The 27,261-nt window shown below is 49.6% G+C and overlaps 2 protein-coding genes across 4 annotated transcripts; one reads left to right on the top strand and one right to left on the bottom strand.

Moving 5' to 3' along the window:
* Positions 1–2,422: 2,422 nt before the first annotated feature.
* P2RX4 (purinergic receptor P2X 4) lies at positions 2,423–9,126 on the top strand. Its single transcript, XM_008494192.2, has 12 exons — positions 2,423–2,639; positions 3,140–3,287; positions 4,303–4,374; positions 4,469–4,541; positions 5,020–5,116; positions 5,307–5,387; positions 5,493–5,634; positions 5,960–6,096; positions 7,344–7,437; positions 7,524–7,589; positions 7,677–7,772; positions 8,468–9,126. The coding sequence occupies exons 1-12, from the start codon at positions 2,509–2,511 to the stop codon at positions 8,498–8,500; spliced, it is 1,170 nt and encodes a 389-aa protein (XP_008492414.2). The 5' UTR covers positions 2,423–2,508; the 3' UTR covers positions 8,501–9,126.
* Positions 9,127–9,454: 328 nt separating this feature from the next.
* On the bottom strand, positions 9,455–26,563 carry CAMKK2 (calcium/calmodulin dependent protein kinase kinase 2). Of its 3 annotated transcripts, none has more exons than XM_030460931.1 (18): positions 26,364–26,493; positions 22,029–22,150; positions 21,215–21,695; positions 20,276–20,323; positions 19,800–19,853; positions 19,594–19,645; positions 19,319–19,452; positions 18,717–18,753; positions 18,221–18,242; positions 17,874–17,962; positions 17,454–17,653; positions 17,325–17,378; positions 16,830–16,903; positions 16,195–16,282; positions 15,846–15,941; positions 15,167–15,295; positions 13,121–13,221; positions 9,455–12,740 (listed from the first exon to the last, which is right to left on the bottom strand). In XM_030460931.1, exons 3-18 carry the CDS (start codon positions 21,644–21,646, stop codon positions 12,668–12,670), a joined length of 1,683 nt encoding a protein of 560 aa, XP_030316791.1. In that variant the 5' UTR covers positions 21,647–21,695; positions 22,029–22,150; positions 26,364–26,493; the 3' UTR covers positions 9,455–12,667. The 3 variants fall into 3 exon arrangements, with proteins under 3 accessions (XP_030316791.1, XP_030316793.1, XP_030316792.1); XM_030460933.1 differs by having other exon boundaries at positions 21,215–21,623; XM_030460932.1 differs by lacking the exon at positions 15,846–15,941 and having other exon boundaries at positions 26,364–26,563.
* Positions 26,564–27,261: the final 698 nt, after the last annotated feature.

Genomic DNA, 27,261 nt, shown 5'->3' with positions numbered 1-27,261 from the left:
AGGGGATTGATTGCATGACAACCTCCCATTGAATTCAGCTGCTGGTGCTGTCCAGCCACACCCTGAAGAAAGCCCTTCTCTACAAAGATCCCTTTCTGGATGTGATGGATGGCAATATCATCAACCAGCTGTGTTACCTTGCTTACAAGTGATGGTGTTTGGCTCTTTTGAGCTGGAAGGCAGAGCCATCATCCCAAGCTGCTACTGGTGGTGGATACAGAGATACAGCAGTCAACAGCTGTACTGGCTTGAAGATGGAATGAGGATGTAGCACAATTTGAGCTCACAACATGACTGACCTTGGACATTTAACCTCTGCTTTCTTTCATGGATCTTTTAAAAAAAGAAGAGAGCATGTCACTTCCCAAAACCTTCTGTAGTACAGCTGAGTCTTTGTGTACTGTCTTTGGAGAGACACAGTTGTCAACTGTTTATCATAGAGGAACAAATACCTTGAGCTAAAGTGCTTGCTCCTGCCTTTGCTTCATTCTGTGAGTTTCTCCACATGGTTTGGAAACGTAGGCTCAGGGATAAATTCTTAGAACCACATTTCAGTGAAGGTTCCAGACCTCCTGTTTCTACACTGGTGAATACCAGAATCCAGCTGAGTGAGGAGATGACCAGCACTCATCTCAAAGCATGAGTCCTGAAAGAAAAAAGTCCTAAAGATGTATCACTTCCTGAGAGATTTCTTTCCTCAGCCTCAACACCCTTCTGCAGCCCTGGATCACGAGGCACTAAAGAGCCCACTGAGCATGTACTTTCATAACTTCTTATTGAGGACCTCATGGTCCATTCAGATTAAACATTTTAGATTATTTCAGGGACACAGACAAAATATTTTCTGAAAAGCCTTGCTGTTCTCTTTATGTTACTCCTTTTAGCTTCAACTCAGGAGTTACAATGAACAGTACTTTTACAGTCTTTGTGTAATATCTTTGGGTATTTCATTCATACTCAGTGAGATTTTTATGTTGGACTTTGGCCTCCTGTTTGCTCTTAGCTTCAAACAGGCCTTGCCTCCTACACCTCCTCCTGCTGAACTTGGCACAGTGTAAGTTGCTTTGTGCTGTGATTCATGAGACCAGAGAACAGCTGAGGAGCAGCAAATTCAAGGTAAAAGAATCTGTTTTCCAACACCTTTTCAGTTCTTTCTTTTTGTTAAACTTGGACAGGTTCTATTTTTGTAGAAACCAGGTGAGAAGGATTGTAACATGTATATTCTGCACTCCTTTCAACTAAGCTTTGTTCTTTCTAAGCTAATCTAGAAGAATACTAATACACTTTTAAGATACATTTTAAGATGTATTTTAAGATATATCACTGGCAGATTATTTTTATCTTCAGTTCTAATATGCATTAATTGTATTAACATATTGCAGCATCCTATATATCTTGAGTGGGAAAATATTACAGTTGACATTAATGCATTCTTATTCTCTCACATGAACCAACTTTTGGAAATAATTATGCTGAATCTTCACTCCACACCATCATTTTAATCTTCAATATATGTTCTTTCTTATCCTCTGCCCCTTTTTGGACCTTTCAGTTTTGGTTATTTTTTTTTGTAGTACTGTTTTACTAATCTAATGTCAAAGATCTCTTTAACAGAGAGTCAAAGTGTCTTTAATAGTTTCATACTTCTGGAATCCTCACTGCCAGTTTGTCAGCTCACTTCATCTCTTTTTAATAATTTACCTGCAATCATCAGAGTTATGGTGATGTTTCTAAAACAAGCAGCACGTTGGGCAGCTCAGCATCAGGTGGAAGATGCATCAGGTGGTGGAGATCTCTGCTTTTATAGGGATGAATTCTGCAAGAGGATAAATTCAGCATTTGTGCTTTGTGGATGGGAAGGTGACAGCCTTAGATGTGCTTCTGCTATTTTTTGTAGGCAGGTGCTTGCCCTGAGCTGGCTACAAGTGATGTCTTGGTGTTAGAATGGCCCCTGCCTGGGATCTGTCTTTGTGTGCAGCAAGCAGCAGACTTCCAGGTAGTGGCTGATTCATACCTGGCCAGTATGGAGCTGAAGAACTCCCCATAAACTTTGCTAACAATGATTAGCATGGGGAAAAAAAATAAATAACAAAAGCCAGGTTCTAGGAGCTCAGGTGAGAGCATCCTCCCGTGGGTGACCCCACCACCCACACCTCCCAGCCCACGCACAGCACCGGGATGCCCGAGGTACCCGGGGCAGCACCAGGGCATCGCTGAACCCCTTTTCCCTGCCCTTTTCCCTTTTCCCTGCCAAAAACCACCGGGGAGGAGGCAGCGGGACCCCAGGGGCAGCTGTTGCCTCCTCCTCGGCCTCTGGCCGGGCCGGTGGCTGGCAGGCAGCCCGAAACTGGGCCGGCAATCGAGTGCCGAGGCCCGGGACAAGCCCCGGGGCTGCGGCATCGCTGTCCGAGCTGCTCGGGGCGCTGTGGTTCCTCTGGGGCTGTGACAGCGACTTCCCGGAGGGTGAAGGCTCCGCTGCCCGCCGTCTGACAGCCCCAGGCCGCCGCTATGGCGTCGTACGGGCTTCTCAAAAGCTTTCTCTTCGAGTACGGGACTCCCCGCATCGTCCTGATCCGCAGCCGCAAAGTGGGGCTCATCAACCGCGCCGTGCAGATCGCAATCCTCGCCTACGTGATCGGGTGAGCGGGAAGGGGGGCACTGCCGGGCTCCCGTCCCACCCCCGCCGGGTTCTGCCCCGGACCCCGCCGCCGATGCTGCTGTAGGAACCGCACGGGGGCTCGGGGAGGCTCCCTGGAGCAGGGAGAACAGCTCCTGGCTGGAAGTCCCCGGGTCAGAGGGGCTGCCAGGACCTCTTTTTCTGTCGGGGAGGTGAGGGGGTTGTGACAGGCCCCGGGGGTGACAATCTGCTGGTGGGACAGGTTCAGTGGGTGTCTCTGTAAGGAGGATGGCAGGGCTGGAGGCAGGATGGGACCTCCCCAGGGTGGTGGTCATAAAAGCAATGGGTGCACCCTGCTGAACCACTCTGTGAAAAGAAGTAGCACCAAAGAGGTTGTTAGTCCTGTGAGCCTTTTGCAGAGAGGCACTGTGAAACTATGGGTGGGTGACACGTGGAAAAAAAAAAAAGAAAAAAAAAAAGAAAAATTCCCACTGGTATTTATCTGTTGTTTCTTTCTTGCAGCTGGGTGTTTCTGTGGGAGAAGGGCTACCAGGAAACAGACTCTGTGGTCAGTTCTGTAACCACAAAGGTGAAAGGAGTAACACTGACAAACACATCTGCCTTGGGAACCAGGATCTGGGATGTAGCTGACTATGTAATCCCTCCTCAGGTATCCATCGTTTTTATGTGCAGGGGGAGGGTTTTCTGACGAATAGCTGCTGCTTTGCCAGAGTCCACAGAGGTCTGGAGCAGCTTCAGCTCCAGCATGGCCTTGATAGGAGAAAACAAAGCAGCTTTCCTTTGTTTCAGATCATGCTGAGTACCTGAACCACTTGTTCCAAGGAAAGCTTATGTCTGTGTGTGCTTGTATTAAAAGGGAGAATTTTGCAGGCTTTGAGAAAGAGTTACAACAATAACCACGTCCTTTTTCTTGTGGCTTTCTGAAGCAGAGAACTGAAAGTTAACTTGTTGGCAGGAGTCCCCGGAACATCCTGCAAGTCACTTGATCCAAAACAGAACAGGAGGTATTGGTTTAGTTACTGATTGACTGTGTCTGTGGGAATCTGCACAGTGTGAGCAATGTGGCAGCCTTCAGGGGTGGCAGGCATGGCCAAGCTGCTAGTCATGGGTCTCTCTGTCTGCATGAGATGTGGTGCAGAAAAAAATGACAGATTTAGTCAGATTTTGGCTGAATTGATAGTATTTGCATGTCAGTGGAGCTGAAGCAAACAGATCCCAAATTGTACAGATCTGAAAATAATGGAAGTGGTGTTCCCTGGAGAAACAAACCAGGACTGGTGTCACTTCTCATAGGTCTACTGCAAAAGCAAAGAGAGGAAAGTTGTGCTCAAACTTGCAGCTGGAGCTTTATTTCTGCTTCTTCTTGGGACTCTCCTAAGGAGCTGCATGATCTCTCTTTTCATAATGTGAATGAGGAAATTTGGACTGAGTGTGAGGACAGAAAAGTTTGTCCTTCCAAGAGGGAGGACAGAAGTAGTCCTTCCTCTGCCTAAAGCCAGAGGCATCAGGAGGTACATTTGGGGATCTTTGCTTCAGTGCTTACAGCAGCACTGTCCAAAGTCCCCTCTGTGGGGCGCCCTGGGCTCTGTCAGCAAAGACATTTGGGACAGGACTTTGGATGTTCTTTGCCACTTTTAAATTTCCTTCATGTTTTGCATGTTCAGGAGGAGAACACTGTGTTTGTCATGACCAATGTGATACTCACACCAAACCAGACTCAAGGCTACTGCCCAGAGGTAGGTACAGGATCTGCTTTAATCCTGCCTTTTGTGGGTGGAAGTGCAAGGGAGAGAATTCATAGAGTTTGTTGTCATTATTGTTCCTCTCCAGCTTCCAGATGATAAAACAGTGTGCACAGAAAACATCAGCTGTGTTCCAGGATATGTCAGCATCCACGGCAATGGTAAGAAGTCTGCTGCAAGGCCTCCTTTCAGTCTGTGTTGTGATAAATCTGTGCTGTGCCTTCCCTCCTGTGCAGGAAGCAGCATTTCACTGCAGTCTCCTTGTTTTCATTCTCTTGCACCGAAGAGAGCTGACAGGAAAGCTCAGATTTTTCTTCTGGGGAACAGCAGATGGGCTTGGACTCTGTTGGGTGGATGCTGGGTAGATGTGTGCATTGGTGGGTTAGCAGATACTGTGAGGGCTTTTTCAAGACCTTGAGTCTATGAAGCAATATTTCATGTAGATGAGGATTCTGCTCAGAAGAAAGGATCTGATGCTTCTTTCTTGGAAGTTGCATTACAAATTGCAATGGAAGACAGTGGGGGTCTTGATACCTGCACTTCAGATGGCTTTCACCTTATGGAGCAAGGAGGTGTCATAGGGCAATTACTGCCTCTGTATTTTTCCTTGGTGGTACTTCCATTCACGTGTCTTTCCAGGCATCCAGACTGGGAAGTGTGTACCATACAACAGCAGCATTAATACCTGCGAGGTCTTTGCATGGTGCCCTGTGGAGGATGATCATCAGATACCCAAGTGAGTGCTTTGCTTTCCTACTGGAGTAGTGGCAGTGGCCCTCCTGGGACCAGAATACCATTATGCAGCTGATGTTTCTCCCTGTGAGGTACTACTGGGAAAAACTGGAGAGAGGATCACCAAGGTCCCTTCAGAGTCTTATTTGTGAAAATGTAAGTGAAATTTAATGACTTTTCCTATTGTTTTGTAGGCCAGCATTCCTACGAGAAGCTGAGAACTTTACCATTCTGGTGAAGAACAACATTTGGTACCCCAAGTTCAACTTCAGCAAGTAAATATTGTGTGGGGCATTGTACTGGCTCCTCTCTTGGATATAAAGGTGATATGGAGGAGTGGCAAAACATGCAACCAATCTTCTCTTTCTATTCCCCTACAGGAGAAACATCCTCCCCACTATCAACTCCACCTACCTCAAGAACTGCATCTATGACTCCCACACAGATCCTTTCTGCCCCATCTTTCGTTTAGGGAAAATAGTTGAAGCTGCAGGACAGAACTTCCAGGAAATGGCTGTGGAGGTATTTGACAGACCCTTTTCTTGGGCTTCAGCTGTGTAGAAGAGGAGCTGTAGGTTGTTGTCCCCCTTTACCTCGTGGCCTGAGCTACAGGACACAGTATAGCTGGAAAATGGAGAGCTGGCTGTATAGAATTGACTCTTTCATTCTACTTAAGAAATATTTGGCCTTGGCTTGTTTGGTTGGGGTTATGTCCAAGGCCCTTCTGTAGCAAGGGGAAAGAGTGTTGGACTGAGACTGGGACAAGGGCCAGTAAATCAGGGTCAGCAGAGTGAGAGCCTGGCAGGGAATTTGAGCTGCTCACCTTCTCCTCTCCTCCCCTTGGCAGGGTGGAGTCATGGCACTGCAGATCAACTGGAACTGCAACCTTGACAGAGCTGCTTCCCACTGCCTGCCCCGCTACTCCTTCCGTCGCCTGGACAACAAGGACTCTGCTAACACTGTCTCACCTGGCTACAACTTCAGGTAATGTGGCTACAGAGGGCACCTCGTGTCCCTGCTGCTCAGTCTGCCCCTGGCACAGTGTTACAGAGTGTTACAGGCTCTCCAGAGTCCTCCTCTGGCAGCTCTTGCATGGTCCTTGGACTTTCAATGGTGCTGTAAAACTTGGGATGTAAAACACAGAGCAGGTTGGATCCTCACTATGCACAAACCACAGCAGGGGGGGAAGGTCTGTGAAAGCTCTACTGATGGTGTCAAAGTGTCTGAGTCATATTTGCAGCAGGATTTAGGTGACTGTTTTGGGCCAGCCTCCCCCGGGCTGGCATTGTGAGAATGGAATGTTTCAGGGTATCCTGATGGGGCAGTATTTGAGGGGGCTGGGATGTAGGAGTGGGATATGCAGCACTTCCTTTTCTGTGCATGAGGAAAGAACTAACCTGCAGAAAGTGGCTCTGTCACACTCTGGCTGGTACAGATAGGTCCAACAGCTCAGAGCTGGGCAGCTGGTTGCATCCAGACGCTGAGGAAACACAGCTCAAGGCTATGTTTATTTCTAGAATCATGAACTTTTAGTGCAGAGGGTCTCTTTTGGTGGAACTTGAATGAATTCACTGAGAAGCTGCTGTCATGCAGGCAGCTCAAGTGTGTGCTTGGGAGGTGCTGAGGTGTCAGGTGAGACTGGATGGAGGGTATCACACCCCAGCTGGTGTGAAGGTTCTGAAGTGCTCCAGCTAATTCCAGACCATGGTGCAGCCCCTTACCAGTCCTTCCTCTTCTCTTATCTGCTTCTTCCTGGCTTTGTCAACCATGTTACAGAGTAAGTCTGATCTCATTTATTTGTTCTTAGCTCTTTTTGCCTGCGAGTCACTTTATGAGGGACAAGGAACAACCTTTGTGTGCCGCCTCCCTCCCTGCCTGCTCCCGGCCCTGCCCTCTCCTGGCTGCCTGCACTCCTGCAGCCTCCTGCTTCACTGAGGAGGCTGATTTTCACGTGCAGATGAATTTCTTCCTGCCCATCTTTCTGCTCCTCTGCTAAAACTACCTTTGTCACCTTCCTGTGCTTTTTGAAGTTTCCTGATTTATCTTGTGCTTAAATTCACCTGTTCTGGGCTTTTCTCTTTTATACATGAAATCTCTATTGTTTGAGGCTTGTCTCTGGAAGTACCAATGTTCAGCCCATCCCTTTGGGATGGGGGACACACCTGGATGTTGCATGATCACACAAGCAACCTCAGAATTTCCAGCTAAGCTCTGACCTGTGTTTTCTCCAGGTTTGCAAAATACTACAAGGATAGCAGTGGCACTGAGTCACGGACACTTGTCAAAGCTTATGGCATCCGCTTTGATATCATAGTGTTTGGAAAGGTAGGGTGCCTTCATTTCTGGAGTTCTTGTGGTGAGGGCTATCAGAGATGCTGAAAAACATATTCACCCTTGATACTGTCTTCTAGGCAGGAAAATTTGATGTAATTCCTACCATGATTAACATCGGCTCAGGCGCAGCGCTGTTTGGTGTGGTAAGTGCTGTCTGCACTTGGACTTGGTTCTGGATTAGAGCCTTAGTTCTGAGGAGCATTGTCTTACACTCTTTCAATCTTCACTAGGCAACAGTGCTGTGTGACATTGTTGTGCTGTACTGCATGAAGAAGAAATACTACTATCGGGAGAAGAAGTACAAGTATGTGGAGGATTATGAACTGGTAAGCATCATGAAGGCAGAGTGGAGGCAAAGTTGCTTCCTCTGATTCTGGAGAGATTCTGAAACAGGATGTAGACAGCCTACCTCAAATAGGGATTTTGAACCACAGCTCTGAAGAAACTTGTGTCTTTGTCAAGGAAGCTAATTTTTACCTCAAAGCTGTTGCAGAAAGGAGCACTAGAAGCAAATGTGTTTCCTGGGCAACCACTCTTGGAGAGGGAAATGTATGTTCAAGAACTTGTAATGCTCCCACTGCACCTCTTTTTTGGGTTGCAGTCCTTGGCAGTTGCCTTCTGAGAGCTGCAGACAACAGCTTTGTCCCCATCATATGCTCCCTTCTTGGCTTTTGGGGGCTCTTGCTGTGAACAAACTCATTCAAAGGGATGGTGTCTTCAGAGCCCAGGATGGTGACAGCTGCAGCTGTGCCTCCCTTCAGGTTCCATATAATCTGTTTGGCTGGGAGAAGGATTTAGTGGGGCTGCTTGACTGGTGCTGAGAGGCTCAGCCCTGCAGCCCCGTGCTTGGTGGGAAGTGTTGCTGCAGAAGGTGGATTTCTGAATCAAAACACCTTGTGGCACTGGAAATGTAAAGTCTGAGTAGTGGAGAGTAGCTTGTCTGTGCAGAGGGTTTTATGTGAGAGGAAGTGGAAGAAAGAAGAGTTTCCTGGCAGAGAACTGTAATCTCTGATTCTTGCAGGGAGTCAATGAGACGTATGGAACAAACCCCTGACCTCCTGCTGCCACAGCACCAACTGCTGCTGTGAACATTACACTGACCCTGCCATGAGACCCATCCCCTCTTCGTTGGAAGGAAAGGGGGAATAAACCTGAGAAAGGGACTTTCTTCACTGCTCTTTGCTACTTTGGTAGGCTGGAGCCAACCCCTAAGAGAACTGGGTCTGTTCCTTGTCTGCTCTCTTTCCAGATTATTTGCACTAAGCACACTGGGACAGTTGTGCTTTTATGCCAGGCCTCTGCATGGTGTAAGCCTGGGCCAGGGACTGCTCCAACACTCATGTTTTGACAGTCCTCCTTTCCTCGTGCTTACAGGGTGACAAGCACAGATTCTTCCTTACAGTGAACATGGCCCCTGCCAGGTGTTGCCTAACCCTGGCAGAGCAACTCTTTGATTTTGTCAGTCATTTTTCTTGCCCTGATGGATTGTGATGTTTAGCTGAGCCTGTGCCTACTATTTATCTCCAAGCTCCAGTGGCCATAGACTGAGACAAACCAGTGTCTGGTTCCATTGTGCTATGGTAGATGCCTTAATGGTTTCAGTTTGGTCTGATTTTTATGGTACTATAAAATTTACTTGCTTTTTAATAAAGTATCACTCTCAGCCTTCATGGAGTCCTACAATCTGGGTTTTGCTTTATTTTTCCCTAGGGCCTGTGAAGGTTAGAGTCAGTGAACTGTCTTCATTTTACACAACTGTTCCTGGAGAGCTGTCAGGCAGTGTCTTCCCAAGAGTCCAGTGCTCCAGCCTGTGCATGCAGGTGGCTCTGTAGGCAGTGGCTACAGCCACTGTGACCTCATCCTAGCCCAAGGTCCCCAGGAATGGCAGAGACCCAGAGTCACTGCAATCAGCACCAGGAAGGTGGTTTCAGACTCCCCTGACAGCAAAACTCTTACAGTTTGGTACAGACCAGTCAAACAGGATAACAGTTCCACTTGACCAAACAGCTCTGGCTTTGGTTGCATGTCATTTATTTCAACTTGTACAGAGAAGCTTGAACAGCTGTGTGGAAAAACACAAGGGTTTCTTGATTTGTTTGGTTTTTTTTTAATCCTTAAGTAATATAATTTAAAAGTGGTAAATACATAGTATTTAAACTTGATACACCTGATAAAGTTAAATGCATAATAAAGGGGTAGGAATGAAACACAAGCCTCGGTCGTTAAACAAACAGTATAAAAATCAGCAATAGTTCAAGACCTTAGAAAAGAAACAGGTTGATTGCCTGATAGGTAGGAGGGGACCACCAAGAAAAACTACCCAAGACAAGAGACCTGGTTTCCCCTTAGCACTTTCCTGTGTGCTTTCAGAGCCAAAAAGGCTTAGTACCCAGCATTAAGCCTACAGTCAGCACTGGGCTTGCTTGAAAGGAAGGGAGCTGGGGAAATCAAGCTACAGCCCAGTTCCAAGGCACAAGCAAAATGTTTACTTCACTATCAGAGAGCAAGCACTACTACTAAGGAACAGCAGCTAGGGAACTGAGCAGTGATATATACAGTACAGCTTCTCTAACAGGGCATGCATTTAGATAGATCTTCCTCATACAGCCACGCTTTATGTTTTCAACAGAACTGATCACCAGGAAAAAAAAACAAATCTACATTGAGTTTCTTTCAGAAATGTTCCATTTGGCTGCAGCCTTAGCAGAGCTGGCACTAAGAGACAATCGTTCTGCAGAGCACCTTGGGGAAGTGCTGAGCTTTAGGATGCTTCCAAACCAAGACCCTGTGAGCCGTAAGACACTGATCTAAGGTAATATCTGGGGCCCAGTGACTCTGTGGCTGAGCACTGAGGAGCTGGCACAGCTTATTCTGTTTAGAAGCTGCACGTGCACCTGGCAAACCTGTTTGGTAAATGTAAACTGTCTCACTAGGCACCAGACAAACCACAAACCCGAGATACACAGCACAGAGCATCACTACAACTCACCTTGAACAGAACACACCACACACAGTACTATTCACCAGCAATAAATAATCAGATCCCCCCACCCCCTTTTTTTTTTTTTTTCCTTTTTGGCAGAACAAGTCCATTTACAAGGTTAGAAAACCAAGCTGCCTGCTTGCACACACGGTCCTGTTGAGCAAAGGGGAGCAGGCAGCTGCAATAGTGCTGGCACCCGAGTTCCCTGCTTGGTTTTCCCCGTAGCTGAAGCTGCAGGGCTTTGGCATAGCCTTGGACTAAAATGGGAGGAAAACAGTGCATGTCTTATGGCTCCAGACTCCATAGTACTGCCCCAAACCCAGGAACCATCATCCGTGGCTTTGAGGAGGGGCCAGCAGCACAATGTTATGGGAATAAATTGTGATTTAGGGGGAGCATTGCTTCAAGTGACCAAAAGGATGTAAGGGACAGGTTGTGTAGGCACCTGCACGCTTGCTAATGCTGTGCTGGCTTTAACAAAGCCCCTTCCTCACCAGCTCTGACTGCAGCAGAGCTGCTGTTTGCAGTGCCCAAGATCAAGGAAGACAAGGGGACAGACACTTCCCAAAGGCAGAGCACCCAAGGCCAAGGTTGGCAGGCAGAGTTCTTACCATTAACCAAAATATTCAGCTCTCTTTTAGTGCCTTCCTTCTCAGGGCAAAGAATTATGCCTTAGCAATCCCTTACATGCCTGGGACATTCAGGTCCTGGACACCATCATGTTAAATGCCTTATTCAAGGTCACACAAGCACATCAGACTGAGAAGAGAAGTCAGACCTTCCCTCCTATCCCTCAGTCCTCAAAATAACTATACTTACCACGACCCCTTTCCCCAAGCAAACCCTGACTCTTCTCCAGCTCACTCACATTTTGCCATTCTCCAGCTGTGACTGAGCACAGAGAACTTGGGGAAGTGAGTTTGGGTGTCAGAGTCTCTCCCACCACACAATAGATTATTATTTTTTTACAAGCACCACAAAATAATCAGAGTAATCTGACTGAAGGTGAAAGAGCTCTTCTTAAGAAACAATCTATGAATTAAGTATACACTTATTTTACTAACAAGCCTCTGATCCACAGGCATTCACAAATTACTGGTAATGAAACTTGCAAAAAATACATAGCATTGGCCCCAAGATCCAAATTAAGAGTTTGGAAAACAAAAGTTTCTTTGCAAATTACTAGCTAATCTAAGTATTTCCTTAAGATCTTAAGTTCTAAGCAAGCCCTAAATCTATACTTATAAAATAGCATAAGTCGTATTATTTTAATTGTAGTAAACCATGTAATGTACATGGAAGTGAAGGATTTTACCCTGAATTTTATATTTCATAATATATCTACCTAGATCAAGTAAAAGATTTAGAAACAAACTGTTGTTAGTGCTTCCTCTGCTATTCAAAACAAATTCAGCTAAACACCACCTTCCACTCCTGTGTCTGCAGCAAAAATAGTTCAGACTGAACTTAAGCCCTTAAATACCTTAACCTTTCATGCACTGAATATTCAGCTTACCAAGCCCTCCTCACACCAAGACCTTAGGAAAGGTGTTAATTACCTCAGAAGGTAATTAACCTCACTTTCTGAATGTCCAGAAGATGCTGTTGAGTACAACTTGGCTCACAAAGGTAGGCATTCTTTAAAAAGCTGAAAAGGTGGCTTTTTGCTTTGTTCCCATGCAGATAAAAAGGTTTCAGTTAAAACCAAATCAGAACGACGAGAAACAGATGCAACGTTTCCAGTGGGTGGTGGACTCTCCAAAGTGCACACACGGAGTTTTCCTGTCACCTTCACCCTCCTGCATGTGCTCACCAACTCCACGACGGGCACCCAACACCCCTGGGATGCAGGTGTTGGTCCCCGGAAATTATTTGGCATTAAAACCAGGTAAAAGCAGTTTCAAATGCATTGTTGTTTGACTGTTTTTTTGTGTTTGTTCTTTTTTTTTTTTTGCAAAGCACTTGTCACTGCTCAACTGCTCACCTCTCTGCTATGAGCCAGCACCTTTCCCACAAGAAGTCAATGGTCTGAGTGACCAGAGATGTTCAATGTTTATGGCAAGTAGTTGGATGTCTTAAAACATGCTGCTGTGTAAGCTCTGCATCCAGCATTATACTGAGAGAGTGCCACGTCATGCTGTGTTTGGTGTAGGCTCTGTTGATGTCACCCCTCCTCAGCTGCACACTTTGATAATGTGCCCTGGACTGAGTAGCTCAACAGAACTATAAAGTTGATGTTCATGAAATCAGTTCCTCCTCTCCCACGTTAGGCAAATCGTTGCATTTCAGATTATCTTCACTGCCTTGTTTCCTGTTTTAAAAGGAAATAAAAAAGGTGCTGAGCACATCAGAAAAGGACAAAGCAGACAATGAGACACCAGGGCCTGCCCCTTCCTTACACAGGACCTTTGGGACTTTGAGTCCATGTGTGTGTGTGTCCCCAGCTCCCCTGCAACAGGCTGGAAGTGCCAGGAAAAGTTGCTTTCCAGCCCATCAGAGGGGCAGGGTATGGCACACCACAAAAATCATCCCACAAAGCAGTTATGGGTCAGACAGAGGGTGTGTCAGCATCCCAGTCATGGCCCCACAGGAAAGATCCAAAGCTCAACTCCTCAAATTCTCCTCCTCTGCTTTGCAGGCATTCTCAGACAAGCTGCAAATGTCTCTTCAGGCCAAGGTGCTGACACTTACGGGAGCAGATTCCCAGGGGCAGACAGCGACCGCTCCTCCCTCCTGCTCCCTTCAAAGGGATTCCCAAAGGATCTCTTCCGGATCATCGTTTTAACCAGGATCTGCAAGACCAGATTGGAGTTCATCAGAGCACCTTTTATTGCCAAGAGCACCTTTAATTGCCAAGAGCAACAGGAACATCCAATCCTCATGCTCAAGTAATGAAGAGAAGCAGTGAAAAGGAGCCAAAGGTCTCTTTAAAACAAACAACCAAACAAAAAACCAACCAACCAAAGCCAAAACAACCAGAAGGAAGCTGGTTTACAGGTCTCCAGCTGCTTAATGCAGGGGCTGTACTCTCCTCTGAAACCCACAATGCAAGAACTGAGCAAGCTGATGAAAGCCTCACTAGGGTTGAATGACTGGAAAGGAGAGCAAGGCCAAGTCTGGGAAGATCTTCACCCCCTCCTCCCCCCAAAAAGTAGGTTTTACTGATAACTACATCCCTAAAAATACCCATTTCCATGCAATTACCTGGCAGAAGAATTCATTGGAAAGGAAGAGGGGAAGGAAGGAACCAGTACAATTTTGCCTGAAAGTTTACTAACACCAAGCTGAAAATTTGGCTGTTTGTCTGCAAAACACAAAGCATCAGCTGCAAGTGGAGGCTGCTGGGAACTGAGCAAGTGTGCAGGTTCTTCCCAGGCATCCCACAACTTAATTTCCTGGTGGGACCAGAGAACAACATGAGCAGCACTGGACCCTGCCTCAGCACGTGTGTCCAAACGTGGGAATCCCTGGCTTTATTTGATATTGTTTCTTATCCATCTGTGATTATTTATCTGCTCACCACGTGCTCCAAGAGCCTTACGTGTCTGGCACACCCAAAGGCTCCCTTGGGGGAAGGCATTTTATGTGAGAGTCAAACCATGTGAATCTGGGACTTGAGTCTTCATACCTGCAGTTGGATTCAGAGAGATCAGGCCCCAGAGGGTAATTCTGAAGAACAAATGCAAACGGGGAAAAATACAAGATCTGCCTAGGGGCAGTGCCTTATTTAAGAGGCAAGAGTAGCAGCAAAAGGTCACTTGCCCTCAGCTGGGCTGAACACATCTGGATTTTCAGGGCTGGGAGCACTGAGCCATCCTCTGCTGCATCACAGAAAGTCAGCTCCAAGTAGGAGAAAGGGGAAAAACCACCTCATTGATGGTGATCTCTTCAGAGCAAGATCTGCTCCTTCAGCACAAGGCACATTTGCATATTAACATCTGCAGGGTTATTATCTGCATATTAACATCTGCATATTAACATCTGAAGAGACTGCTGCAGGGTAGTGAATGAAGTGGGGGAGAGAGCTCCAGAAATGGGAGGCAGATGTGGGCAAAGCCACAAAGTGGAAAAAATGCTTCAAAGGGAGACCTATATTTAAAAAAATCAGAGCCTGGATGTCTACAGGCAGATAATGCCATGCCAGGGAGCTGCATTTGGTGTTGTTTGGAGTTGTTTCTCCTAGAATAAGGACAAGAAGGAACCCAAAGACATCGTTAGGGTTAAATCCAAAAGGATTTCACTTTCCACACAGGGCAGGGTTACACTGTGGTTCTCACCACGCTGCAGGTTGCAGGGAATAAAAATATGAGCTTGAAAAGAGAGGAGATAAATTCACCAAGAATAGCTCCAGGTGGGGGCTGGCAGATACTGTGGCCCAGATAAAATCTCCATCCTGGGAAGCTCCAGTAGCCCCTAGGGCCAAACAGGCAGAGCAGGGCAGGACCTCCTGCCTGACAGAACACCCACTCCTAATGTGGGCAGGTCCTGGACCAGAGGCTCTTTCACCCTGTGCAAACACAGTGATATTTAAGCATCCAGCTCAAGCATGGAGACCAGGAAAACACTGATGGCTCCCTCAGCAAGATGCTGAGACCTCACCCTGCTGTGCTGGTTTCCAAGAGGGGGGAGATCTTTGCTGTAATCCTGCCCAGCACTTTTGCCCTTCAGCAGCAACCTCCAGCTGCTCAGGACTGACCTGGGAGTGCAGCCACAGGCCATGGCATCCCTCCTACTCACCACTGTGGCCAGGCTGGGGATGTGCTTGACTGAATTCTCCACCTCCTCCTCTGTCACCTCAACGAGGGTGCAGTTCTCATCCTCCGTGGGCAGCAGCTCCACTCCGTTCTTGGTGACCCAAGGGTGCAACTTCAATTAATAACACAGCCTGTCAGGAGTGATTTCCTCTTTTTTGTAACTCAAAGAACACGAGCCTGGCAAACGCATCTCCTTGCCCAAGCTATGGCCCCTAAGTGCTCCTGAAAGACCAGGGAGCAGGGGAGAGATGTGCAGCTCTGCGAGCCAGCTCACCGCCGTGCCACCAGCAGCAGGTCACCCCAGAGCAGAAAATGTCCTGGTGTGGCTCATCCAGAGCCAGCACAGGCCTCATCTATGCAACCAAGCCATCACCTTAGTGACCTACAGCACTGGGTATCTCAGTGGGTTTTAGGGAAAAAGATATTTTCACAGTCGTCTTATGGATGAAACAGCACCAAGAGGCAGGAGTGATTTATTCCAGACCATCCATATGAGCAGGAGTGATGGGGAGACCCACCAAGCCCTGGTCTTGGACCTAAATTAATCCACTACACGAGGCAGAAACCTCCTCCTTCTCCTTGCCCACACACCTGGCATCTTGGGCGGCTGCAGAAGGAGCACAAAATGGTTCAGCAATTCCCCCACAATCCTTCCCCCCTACCTTAGTCTCCATTTTCTCAGCTTCTTGCCCCTTCCAGGCTCTCGCAGGGGCAGAGGACCAGAAATCTCCTACGAAAGGCTGTTGCACAGTACTTTCCTGGTAGCAGAGGAAATACTGTGCTCAGGGGATTTCCTTTTGCCTGTGACTTCTGTAGGGACCAAAGGCCCCAGAGCTGAGCAGGTCCCAGAGCAGGGGAAGGAGCTGGGACTTACCTGCCCAGGGGCCCTGGGCACAGGGGAGGACCTAGCCTGGCACGATCAAACTGACTCCCCAAAAAATCAAAAGGAAAGCAAGAAGAAACAAACAGAAGGGAAAGGCCACAGCCAACACCAGAGGGTTGAGTCAGTACCTTGATTTCTGGGACAGAAATCCTAGATTCAGGGTTTTTATCCAGCATCCGTGTGATCAAATCCTTCAAGAAGTCTGTAACTTCTGGCCTGGGGAATGGAGAGGAGAAAGGAGGAGATGGGGAAGGGGATGGATGCTACTTCCCTTCCTCACCCAGTGCCAGCCACAGTGGGCAGGGGGGAACTGGACCCCAGTCCTGGCAGGGAGGCAGCTCTGGGTAGTCATGCATGCAGCTGCTGTGCAGCCTGTTCTCCCAAAATCTCCCAGGGAAACAAAATACCCCTTTTTGGGCAATCTGAAGCATGATCCCACATGTACAGGGCTGGGAGAGCCTGACACCAACTCCACCCAGGCTAAAACCCAGCAGGCAGCAATGGCAGAGGTTAATCCTTTCCTCTGCAGCTTCAATCACTCCTTCTTCAGCAGCTGCAAACCAAGAGTTTGCCTTCACTTTTAATGCAGAGGAAGTTCTCTGGGGCTGAGGGCCAACAGAAGGGTTCAGAGCCTGGGTTTTGCAAAACCTCAGCAGAGCAGGACCAGTCCCACCCAGGCAGTGCCTGAGAAACAGCACAAAGGAGCTCTGAAATAAGGACTGAGGGTCTGGTTGGGGTTGATGGGGTTTTTTTGAGTACTCACTGATCTGGGAACTCCAGTGTTTGGGTCTTGATTTTATTGTGTAAACTCAGGATCCTTTCATCCATAAAAGGGCACTGCCACGAGAAGAAAGAGCAATCAGAAAAGCAACAACCTCTCTCAGGAAGCAGCAGGGAGGGACCCGTGAGGCGTCCAGATCTTGTTGGGTTTGAAGGAGACCAAGAAGCCACTTAGAGGGAAATGTCTTCTTTCAAACACAATGCAAATTATATTTAACTAAAAATGACCAAATTACTACAACAGCTCCTTTCCTAAAAAAATCTGGCTAGGCATAGATGGTTTTTTTTCCCTGGGGAAGAGAAACACAGTACTTTTGGCTGTACCCACAGAGAGAGTGGCAGAGGTTTCCCCTTTCCACTCACACATCCCTGTCTCCCCTCAGCACTCCTGGACTGCAGGGTACAAATCCCATTGCATGCCTGGCACATGGGAGACACACACCAACCCCACAGACCACTGAAAAATCCATCTCTTTACCTGCCCAAACACAAAGCAGTAGAGGGTGATCCCCATGGCCCAGACATCCAATGCCTGCAGAGCAAAGGAAGCACAGTTAGATCTGCAAGGGAGATGAATCCCCAAACCTCTCAGATCACTATTAAACACCTTTCCAGAGAAGATTTTCCTGGTTTCTGAGAGTGTCTCCGGGGCCATGAAGGCAGGGGTGCCCACTGTGTTGGTTAAGAGGGCATCAGCTCCCTTGAACTCATTGCTCACTCCAAAGTCAGCAATCTTGACGTGCCCATCTTCCCCAACGAGGAGGTTGGAAGGTTTGATGTCCCGATGGATTATTTTTTGATAGTGCACTGCAGCCAAAGGGAAAACAAGAGAGTCAGCAGCAACAAAGGAGCCAGGAAGCCCCTCAAAGGCTGTTACCCTTCCTGTCAACACTATGACCAGCACCAGCTTCAAGAACCCCTGTGCTGTAGCATGAGCTGCCTGAAGCAGCACCACACACCAGTAGGAAGTCCAGCCCCAAGTGTTTAGAAAAAAAAAAATCAAAATAAGAAATCCCATCAGACTCACAGTACTCAATGCCCTTGATCAGATCCTGGAAGTAGAACCGAGCCTGGTCCTCACTGAGAGGTTTCAGGGTTGGGATTTCCATCACAGGGCTGTGAAGACAACAAAAAATGGAGTTCATTCCACATCTGGAGTCACCAAAACAGGCCTTGAGGGCTTTGCCACCAGCCAGTGACAGCCCACAACCCCAAACACAGGCACACAGAGGGTGTACACAGCTATTACTGGGTTGGGGAGGTGCCACCCAACCCACCATGAACATCCCACACCCTCCTCGAGCAGCTGAGCTGTGCCACAAACCATCTCACCTTCATGCCTTAATGGATTTACATCTGGAATCCAATACTCACCCTTGCTTCACCAGCTCAAACACTGAAACACAAAAAGAGAAGGTGATTACAGATCACTTACAGGTTAGAGCTCCCGTGAGCAATCTCAGCACAAAAGCAACTATTTTAATGACAAGGATTCTAAAAACAATGTATTTTTTAAAAAACAAAAAAAGTTATGCCATCTTATGCAAGGTCAAGGAAACAAAGCCACTTGCTAGCAGCCCAGCTTCAGAGCTAAGAACAAAAACTCTGGTACCACTCCTAGCAAAGCACACCCTGATGTTGCATTAAAGCCTATAAAGCACTCTAAAACACCCCTGTCTGCTTTCTGAACCCAGGCTGCATCCCCTTTGCTCCAACCAAAAGAAGATCTGCTCCTCCAGCACATCCAGGCCATTAACACTCTGGAGGAGAGACCCAACCTTGCATACAGATGCCCCAAAACACGGGGGGAACCCTTTGCCTCTGTCCCCCTTCAGCACCCGACGAATGTTAAAGGGCAGTGAGCAGTTACCCATGTACAGGTGATCCTCGCTGGGGTCATCCAGGACCTGTTGAAAGAAGGAGAAAGGAAATTAAACAGCACCAAAAAAACTTACAAATTAAACCCTGGGATTGTTTTATTGAGCAGCCATCTCGGTTCTGCACCAGCTGCTGCCCACAGGGGGTGAGGGAAGAGGACAAAGAGGCAGTTGCACTTTGAGGAAGTAAATATTTAAAACATGCAGGAAGCATCATTTGACTCATGAGCCAAATAAACTCCTGCCAGCACATCCTTAATCCTTTATTCTGGGGCTGTTCCACGCAGTCAGTAGGTGGAAGGAAGGGCCACTGCACTGCAAAACCCACAGAAACACCAGATCCTCCCCCAAACCCATCTCAGTACTTGTTTCCTCCAAAGAAGAAACATTTCCTGCGTTTTTCTTTCTGGGCAGGAAGAAAAAAACTTTTGGGATGAAGGAGTGAAAAAAAATCATTGTAAACCAGGGAAAAGATGACCTGCTGTGACCATCCCAGTCCATCTGTGCTCACTCCTCCCCACCCAAGCCCATCCCCACAGCACCCAGGCTTCTTCACCCTCGGGGTCAGTTTGGGAAGGGGCTGACTGGTGCTCACCTCCACCAGCTTCACCACATTGGGGTGGTCCAGCTTCTTCAGGATGGCAATCTCCTGGTAGACCTGTTCAATGGGCCCTTTGGGCTGCAGGCAGCCCTCAGAGGCAGCTTTGGCCCCACGGGGTGGTGGGCGACCTATGGGAAGGGTAAAGAGGAGGGGTCCAGTTAGGAATGAGCCCTCAGATCATCTCCCACCCAGCTCATCATCTCCCACGCAGAGCATCATCTCCCACTCAAGAGAATCAACTCCCACCCTAAAGCTTCTGTGTCACTTACGGGGGAAGCCTGCCTGCCTCATCAGCTTCTTTTTGGAGAGAACTTTCATTGCCTGAAGGAGGAAAAGAAATGTGGGATTTGGGGCAAATCAAGGATAAAACAGGGCTGGCAGGATGGAACTGTCATGGAAGTCAGCAGAAGAGCTCTGTCTCCATCCTCCATCCCACTCTCCCCACTGGAGGCTCTGGGGACATGGCACTACTCACATAGTAGGTGTTATCATCCTCATTGTAGGCCAGTTTCACCACCCCGTAGGAACCCTGGAGAGGAGCAGAGCCACAGGGACCACTTAGGGACAGTCCAGAAAAAAAAAACCAACAAAAAAACCCCACAGGACCAAACTGAGCTTCAGGCTCCTCTGCAGTCCCGGGCCCACCAGGATCATGGAGGTAGTGAGTGATGCTGGGGGTAGCAGGGTGCAGGGCTTGGTAACTCAGCCCCAGCAACAAAAAGCTCCAAATGTCCCATTTTGTGGGATGGGGAATGGGGAAAATTAGTACTAATTTTAAAAGAAAACCACAGTTCATTTGGCACTACCCGGAAAAGGAGTAGCAAGGAGATGGGTGAGTTGCTGTGGGGAGCTGCTGGAACTGCCACGCCAGCAGCTCAATGGCAAATGGGCATCCCAGCCTCTTCCCACTGTGAATCCCCCCTGTCCCACCCAGACCTGGCCAATATTCACCTTCCCAATCTCATCCTTCAGCTTGTACTGGTTGAGCTGCACACAGTCCTGTAGGGAAAGAGGGGACAGGTCTGACATGAGCCACCAAACCCTTTGCACTTGCTCTCCTCCTCCTTTTAGCAATCTCGTCTCACAGAATGGTTTGGGTTGCAAGAGACCTTAAAGCTCATCCAGTTCCAACCCTGTGGCATGGGCAGGGACACCTCCCACCAGCCCAGGGTGCTCCAAACCCCATCCAACCTGACCGGAGACACTTCCAGGGATGGGGCAGCCACAGCTTCTCTGGGAAAGCTGGGCCAGGGGCTCAGCACCCTCACAGGGAAGAGTTTCTTCCTAATGGCCAACCTAGATCTCCCCTCTTCCAGCTTAAAACCATTCCCTGTTGTCCTGTCACTGCCTGCCCTTATAAAAAGTCCCTCCCCAATCTCTTAAATCTCCAGCAAAAATTCCTCTGCCAACTCCCTCCCTGTTGGGTTCTGCTGGGCCTGGGCAGCTCAGCCACACATCAGCATCTTTGGAAACAACTAATTGTAAATGCTAATGACTGGGCAGGCAATATTGACCACTCAGATGGAATGAGAGAGCACAACAGGCTGGCAGCCATGGGGATCTGCAGCCAGGAGAGCCCCAGGGGAGGTTTAACACCAGCAACCTGGCTCTGAGTGATTTTATTTCTAATGGGCAAAGCAGCCCATATTTTATATTTTATTGTTTTTAAGGGAGAAGAAAAGAAAACTGTGGCACGCTGCCGGCTTCCTGAAATGCCACCGGGAGAGCTGGCAACTTCTACAAAAGGCAAGAAATCCACCAAGCTGCTGGTCCCCACCTCCCCCGAGGGCTGTCCCCAGGGACAAGCATGGAGCAGGACATCTCAGCACCTCCCACCAGCGGGATGGAAACCGAACCAGGTAAGCAGGGGTAGCAAGAAACCCCCCTCACCTGGAGCCCCGTGATGGACACGCGGTTCGACTCCACCGTCGGCCGCCGCGGCAGTCGCGGGGAGGAGTGCGGGGAGGTGACCGGGGAGTAGGGGAGGGAGGGATAAATGAAGCGCTCGTTGGTGCCATCCCCGGGCGAGCGGGGCGGCTGCGGCCGCTCCTGCAGGGAGAGCTTTCGTCCCGAGAAATGCAGCTTCGCCCTCGGTTCCCGGCCGTCCCCAAACCCTTCCTCGCCGGGTGCGTTCATCTCCTCGTCGCCCGCGCTCCCCGTCGCGTCGTACTCGGTCACCACGATGAGCGAGGCCATGGCGGGGAGGCGGGGGCTCAGCGGCGGGGGGAGGACCCGCGGCTCCCCGGGTGCTCGGCGGCCGCAGCTTCTATCGCGACAGAGGGGCCACGGGGCGGGCGAGCTGCCGGGGATGCATGATGGCATGGCGTGACCCACGGCCTCATCCCGGCCACGCTGAGACGGGGAGATGTTCCTGCAAAGACAGGAGGTTGAGCCGGGCTGTCCCGGGCAGGGGGATGTGCCCCTCATGGTCTGCAGATGGAATTTCTTCATCCCATGGGGGATGGTAAAACCCGGAGTAGGGGTGAAGGATGGCACCTGAGCTGTGCACCTGCCACCCCTTTAACTTAAAACACTCCAGGGAATTAAAAAAATTCTACAGAAATATCCCCAAAAGGGTTATTTTACAGGGGCAGGATCAGGCCCTGCACTATGTTGGGATAAACACCACTCAGTTCCCTATTGCTTGGTCCCACTGCTGAAGTCCCACACCTCCAAAATGAAGCAGTTTGTGGGAGCTGCTTACCAAGCAGAGGTGTAGGATCAGCCCCACCAGCTCACTGCCTCCTCCCACAGCTCATCATTGCCAGTCTTCTGCCTTCCCCTGTGTTCCTTACAGCCTTCTGTGCAAAAGTCAGACTCCTGAGCCTTGGGAGAAATGAGAAAACAATTCTGTTAGCAACAAAGAATATTCCTTTTTTAAAATCAAATAATTAAATAATTATTTTAAAAGATAAAACTTCGTTGACACACACCAGGTACCCTGGAGCAGTTGGATGGTTGGCTGGTTGTAAACCATCACTCTTCCCAGCCCTCGTGCTGGTGCTGGTTTAAATTTCTAGGTTAACAAGTTGCAACAGAGGCAAACGAAAAACAAGCAAAAAAATCCTGTGAAAACCAGCCCAGAAGCAAGAACAAAGTCTGAGGCATTTTTCTGATGGGTTCCCACACCTCGCTGAGGTGCCCAGTTAAAATTAGCTGCACTCATTGAAGTTTCTGTGATGCACCCACAGCACAACCACTCTGAATCAGCCCCGCAGAAACTGCAAGTCAAGTAGAGAAATCAAATTGTCTCCCCCTTTCTCAAGGCTCTACAGTGGCATAATTCCTCTTTTCAACACCAACCTATAAAATGGAGCTTTCTTCCCCAAGTGAGATGATCCTGGAGCTAAAGCTGACCCTGTGCCACTTGCTGCTTCAAACACAGAGAGACACAGGGGATGTGAAGGCTATAAATAAGCTGACGAACAGCAACAAGGACAAACTATTTCAGAAACGCCACATTTATGGGGCTGAATCCACTCCCAGTTGAGGATTTGCTGGGCAAAAGAGCCAGGAGCTACCAGCCAGGCCAAGCCAAGACAGAGCTCTGCATCGTGGCTGCAAAATTTCACCTCCCCACTGCTGCTGGAGGCCAAGGCACCAGCATGTGTTTTCATGCACTCCTAAAATGGATTAAAGCAAACAGACAGCCCCCACCCCCCTACCCATCCTGAACATGCAGGGGTGCATCTTGAGGCCAGTTGCCATTCTCCTGGCTTGCTTTGGGCACCCTGCCAGTGGGCACATATAAATAGCAATCCCTCAAAGCCAGAGTTGATCCTGAATGCCATGCCCTCCACCCTCCCTGTGCACTGCAGCCGTACCAAAAAAGGCAGCTCATAGCAGTGGTCCTGGGATGAAGCCACCCCAGGAACATCATCCAGGGATCAAGCCACCCCACGAGCATCACCAGCCACAGCACTGGACCCAGTCTCATCCTCTGCTGCCTCCAGAATCCAAGTTTCCAAAGGTTGATCCTAAACTTTGTCGAGCTAAAAGAAAATTGAGTTATGAAGTTTCTACCACACTTGAGAGCTGAGCATGCCCTGGCTGGCAGGAGTTAATTGGCTTGAGCAGAATAAACATATCAAGGCTGATTAATTCGAGCGGGCTTCCCCGTATTCTCTAAACAGGCTAAAAGTCATCCAAGTACCACTGTGACATCAGCAAGGGTGGAAAACTGGAGTTTTTTCCCTTTGCAAAGGGGCTAAGTGTAGGATTTTGCAAAAACTGCCCTGTGAGATACCTTCCAAGAGAAACCCAAATGTGGGATCCTGCTGCTGAACACAGCCCTGCAGGACATGAGACAACTGCTAATGATAACACAGCCAGTTCTCCTTAAAAACACACAGGAAGGGTGAGGAGAAGGAGAACAACAGCATTCCCACCCAGAGGGAACATTAAATTGGTGGAATGAGGGGAATAAACCTAAAAAAGTGCAACGCAGCCCAGGGGCTTCGGCTTCACTGATGCACCCAGGTCCTTGCCTGAGAAAAAGTGGCACATTCTGGTCTGAACTCCAGCAGATCCTTATGTAAAAGCGAGCTGCACATGCCCACAAAATCCTCAGGAAATATAACAGCCTGGTGTATAGGAATGATTTATTGGCACAGCTTTTGGCTGCAATCCATGTATAACCCATAGAGGCTGCGGCAGGATTATCGAAGCAATCAGTCTCACATCTAATTCAGCAAGGAGAGGGATATTAAAATGAAAAGAGGTCTGTGAAACCCTGGCAGCAGCTTTCCCCCCTCACTCAGAGTCCACGTGGCTTAAGAGGAAACAAACAGGAGTGAAATCACCCCCCGCAAGGGTGAAGGGATTTTTACAGCCCCCTCCTGTCCTCCCCGGCCCCAGCTCTGCTGTCAGTGCCTGGTCCCTGCTGGGATGAGGCCACCTCCAGATGGGGACACAGAGTTTTGGGGGGTGCAGAGGTTTGAAATGAGAGAATATGGACTCAGCAACCTGTGTTCCCCTTCCTGGAGCTGTTTGTCTACCCAGGAAATGGGGTGGGGTGGTATCTCCGGATCCTACCCAATGCCACCCACTCCCCTTTCCCTCCAGCAAAGTCAGAGTCCAGGTCAGATCCTCCCAAAGGAGCAAGACTTGGTGGCATCAACACCTCCATCCACCTTTCCATTGCAGCTCAGGCACTGCAAAAAAAAGCTGTTCATGGCAAAACTGAACACAAACCACCCCCACTGAGGCTGATTTTACTGGCACCTCCTCCTGTCACCACTGAAGGTCTGAGGTTAAAAGTTAACTGGGGCCAGGAGGCAGGGCAGAGATAGGGTCTTGCTGGGCAGAGCCCAGTGGCTATTTTGCTTTCCCTGGTCACTGTCAGAGGTGGAAGTGGCAGTGCCAAGAGCAGTGTCATCTGCAGCAACGGGGGCACCGTTTCCCTTCCTACGGGTGAGTGCAAACCTTGCCAGAAATATACCAGTCACTGTAGTATACAAAGACCAAATGCATCCCTGCCTGACTTTTAATAGCAAAAAAAAAAACATCCCAGCAGCTTCTCTGGAAGTCAGAGGACACCCAAAATAAAAAGAAATTGGAAACAATCCCCACCTACACAGGGACCCTGGGCCTGAATGGAAGAGCCTCCAGCACTGCCCGGCCCATCCAACATAGGGTGGAAGGAATTGGAGGAAAAAAATGCAAAGCCAGGCTGGTGGCACCAAATCCACTGGCAGGCTTCAATAGGTATTCGAAACCATCTTTAACAAGATTTTTTTATAATCTTGGTGATACCACTTAATAGTGCTCAAGCACCATGTAAGGAGCATCTCAAACCAAGAGTGTAAGCATTGAGCACAGGCCAGGATGAGCTCTGAGCACCACTGGCTCATCCAGCCCTGCCAAGTGGCTCCCAGCTCTCCTGGAAACACCAGCTCCAGCCCACTATGCCCACGCAAGAGGGAAGAAGAGCAGCTCTGCACTTCATGAACACCACTTAAAAGACATCAAGGATGAGCTGGAAGCAAATCCTCCTCCAAATTACCTCCCCAATCTGATAACAGCTGCCTTGCCCAGCACGGCGCTGGTCGGTCAGACACCCCTGGCAGTGCTTTCAGGGCTGGGAACTGATTTTTTTGCTGTTTTTCCCAAACCAAAGTGTTCATGGGGGGAGGCCAGGAGAGGGCTGGAGCTCCTTCCCCTGGGAGAGGAGCTGCCTCTCCAGTCACGGACCATGAAGGCAATTCTGGCTGCCCACTGCCACCACAAAGCCCCTGCCCCAAGGACAAATAATCTGGCCTCGTCCCCAGGGATGATTTCTGCTCCTGTAGCACCCACAGGTCAGCCTACAGCTCCATGGCACCATCTTGCTGTGGTCACCCCATTGCTGCTTTTGGTCCTTACTGTCCATGCTCCCTCCAGGTGCTCCACGCTGCACACGTGGATTCAGCTGAAGGGCTGCATCCCACCTCCCAACAACACTTGGTCACTTGCAACCACCCAACCATGAGGCTTCTCCTCATGAGACCTGTCCCCTGCACGCAGCTGCTCCCCCAGCTCCATCCCCTCCATCTTTTCCCAGCTCCTCAACCTTCAAAATCCTCCTTTTCCCAACTCCACGGCCTGTTTCTCCCCCCCTCCCCCTTCCTCTGCTCCAAGCCCCCGACTCCCCAAGCGTGGGAGCCCCACGGGGACATCCCCACCCTGTCACATCCCCCAGCCCGGAACACTGCCAGCCCACCAGGTACCACCGGCACCCTCCGGGCAGGAGCAGGATAGATGTTTGCCGGGCCCGGGCTGGCCGCGGTGCAGCTTCCCGAAGCGGGATGGAGGAATGACAGCTCCGGTGTGTCCCCCACGGCCACAACCCCTGCCCGGACCGCCTGCGAGCGCGGCGGGAAAGCCCCGTGGGAAGGAGAAGCCGTTTTGTGCTCTCAGGGCATCCCCTGCCCGGCCCGGCCCGGCCCGGCCGCCCACGCCCGCCGCGGGTCCCTTCGGGCGCCTTTGTCTCCGCATCCCCCGGCCGGGCCCTCCCGCCCGCCCCCCGCAGCCCCTGCAACCTCCGCAACCCCTCCGGTACCTGGCGGGTCGCGCCGCTCCGCCGGTGGGAGGGAACGGCCCCCGGAGCTTCCCCGGCCCCCGGAGCCGCCTTCGCTTTCGGTTCCGCTCCGGCGGCAGCAGCGAGGGAAGGAGGGAGGTAGAGAGGTGGGAGGGAGGGAGGGATAGAAGGAGGAGGAGGAAGGGAGGGAGGGAGGGAGGGAGGGAGGCCCCGCTCCGCCCCGGGGAAGGGGAGGTTTCCCACCCGGGCAGCCGCATCCTGCCCGCCCACCCCCCTAAGCCGCTCTTTGGGGTGTGGTATTTTTGGTTTGTTTTTCTTTGTTTGTTTTGGGGTGATATACATATATATATAATGTTATTATTTTCAATATTTCCCCCGCCGGCTGCGCGGCCCCGCCTCACCTCGTCGCGCAGCAGCGGGGGGGTCCCCTCACTGCTCCCCGCAGGGACAGAGCCCCCAGAATCCCCCCCAGTGCTGGGACAGAGGTAACACCGACACGGCCTTTAATTCCCCCGCCTGGCACCAGCCCTTGGCAAACACCTCCCCGGTTGTAGCCGTGCTGATTGTTTGGGTTCTCTTACCGAGCACATCCCCATCAAGCCCCATTCTTGCTCTGAGCTCACCTGCAGTTTTCTGATCGACTCTTTACAAAGCTTCAACCTTGAGCAGATGTGAACGCTGCGGGTGGTGCAAAGCCTCTTCCTCATTTGGTTCTGAGACTGATTTTGGGCATTGCTTCTCCACCACGGAGCTCCCTGGGGCTGAACCACGGCTCCACACGAGCTTTATGAATAAATGCAGCTATTGACCAGGATCTTCAAAGTCACTTTAGAAATCGTTTCTGCACTACCTGTAAAATGGGAGAAGCCACCAAAGGCAGGTGAGAACATGGGACACTTTTCAGCATTAGAAATAACAA

This window comes from Calypte anna, chromosome 15 (genome assembly GCF_003957555.1).
Source record: "Calypte anna isolate BGI_N300 chromosome 15, bCalAnn1_v1.p, whole genome shotgun sequence".
NCBI classification, from domain to species: domain Eukaryota; kingdom Metazoa; phylum Chordata; class Aves; order Apodiformes; family Trochilidae; genus Calypte; species Calypte anna.
Note: the sequence above shows the minus strand (reverse complement) of the source record. Positions and strands in the feature narration are given on the sequence as shown.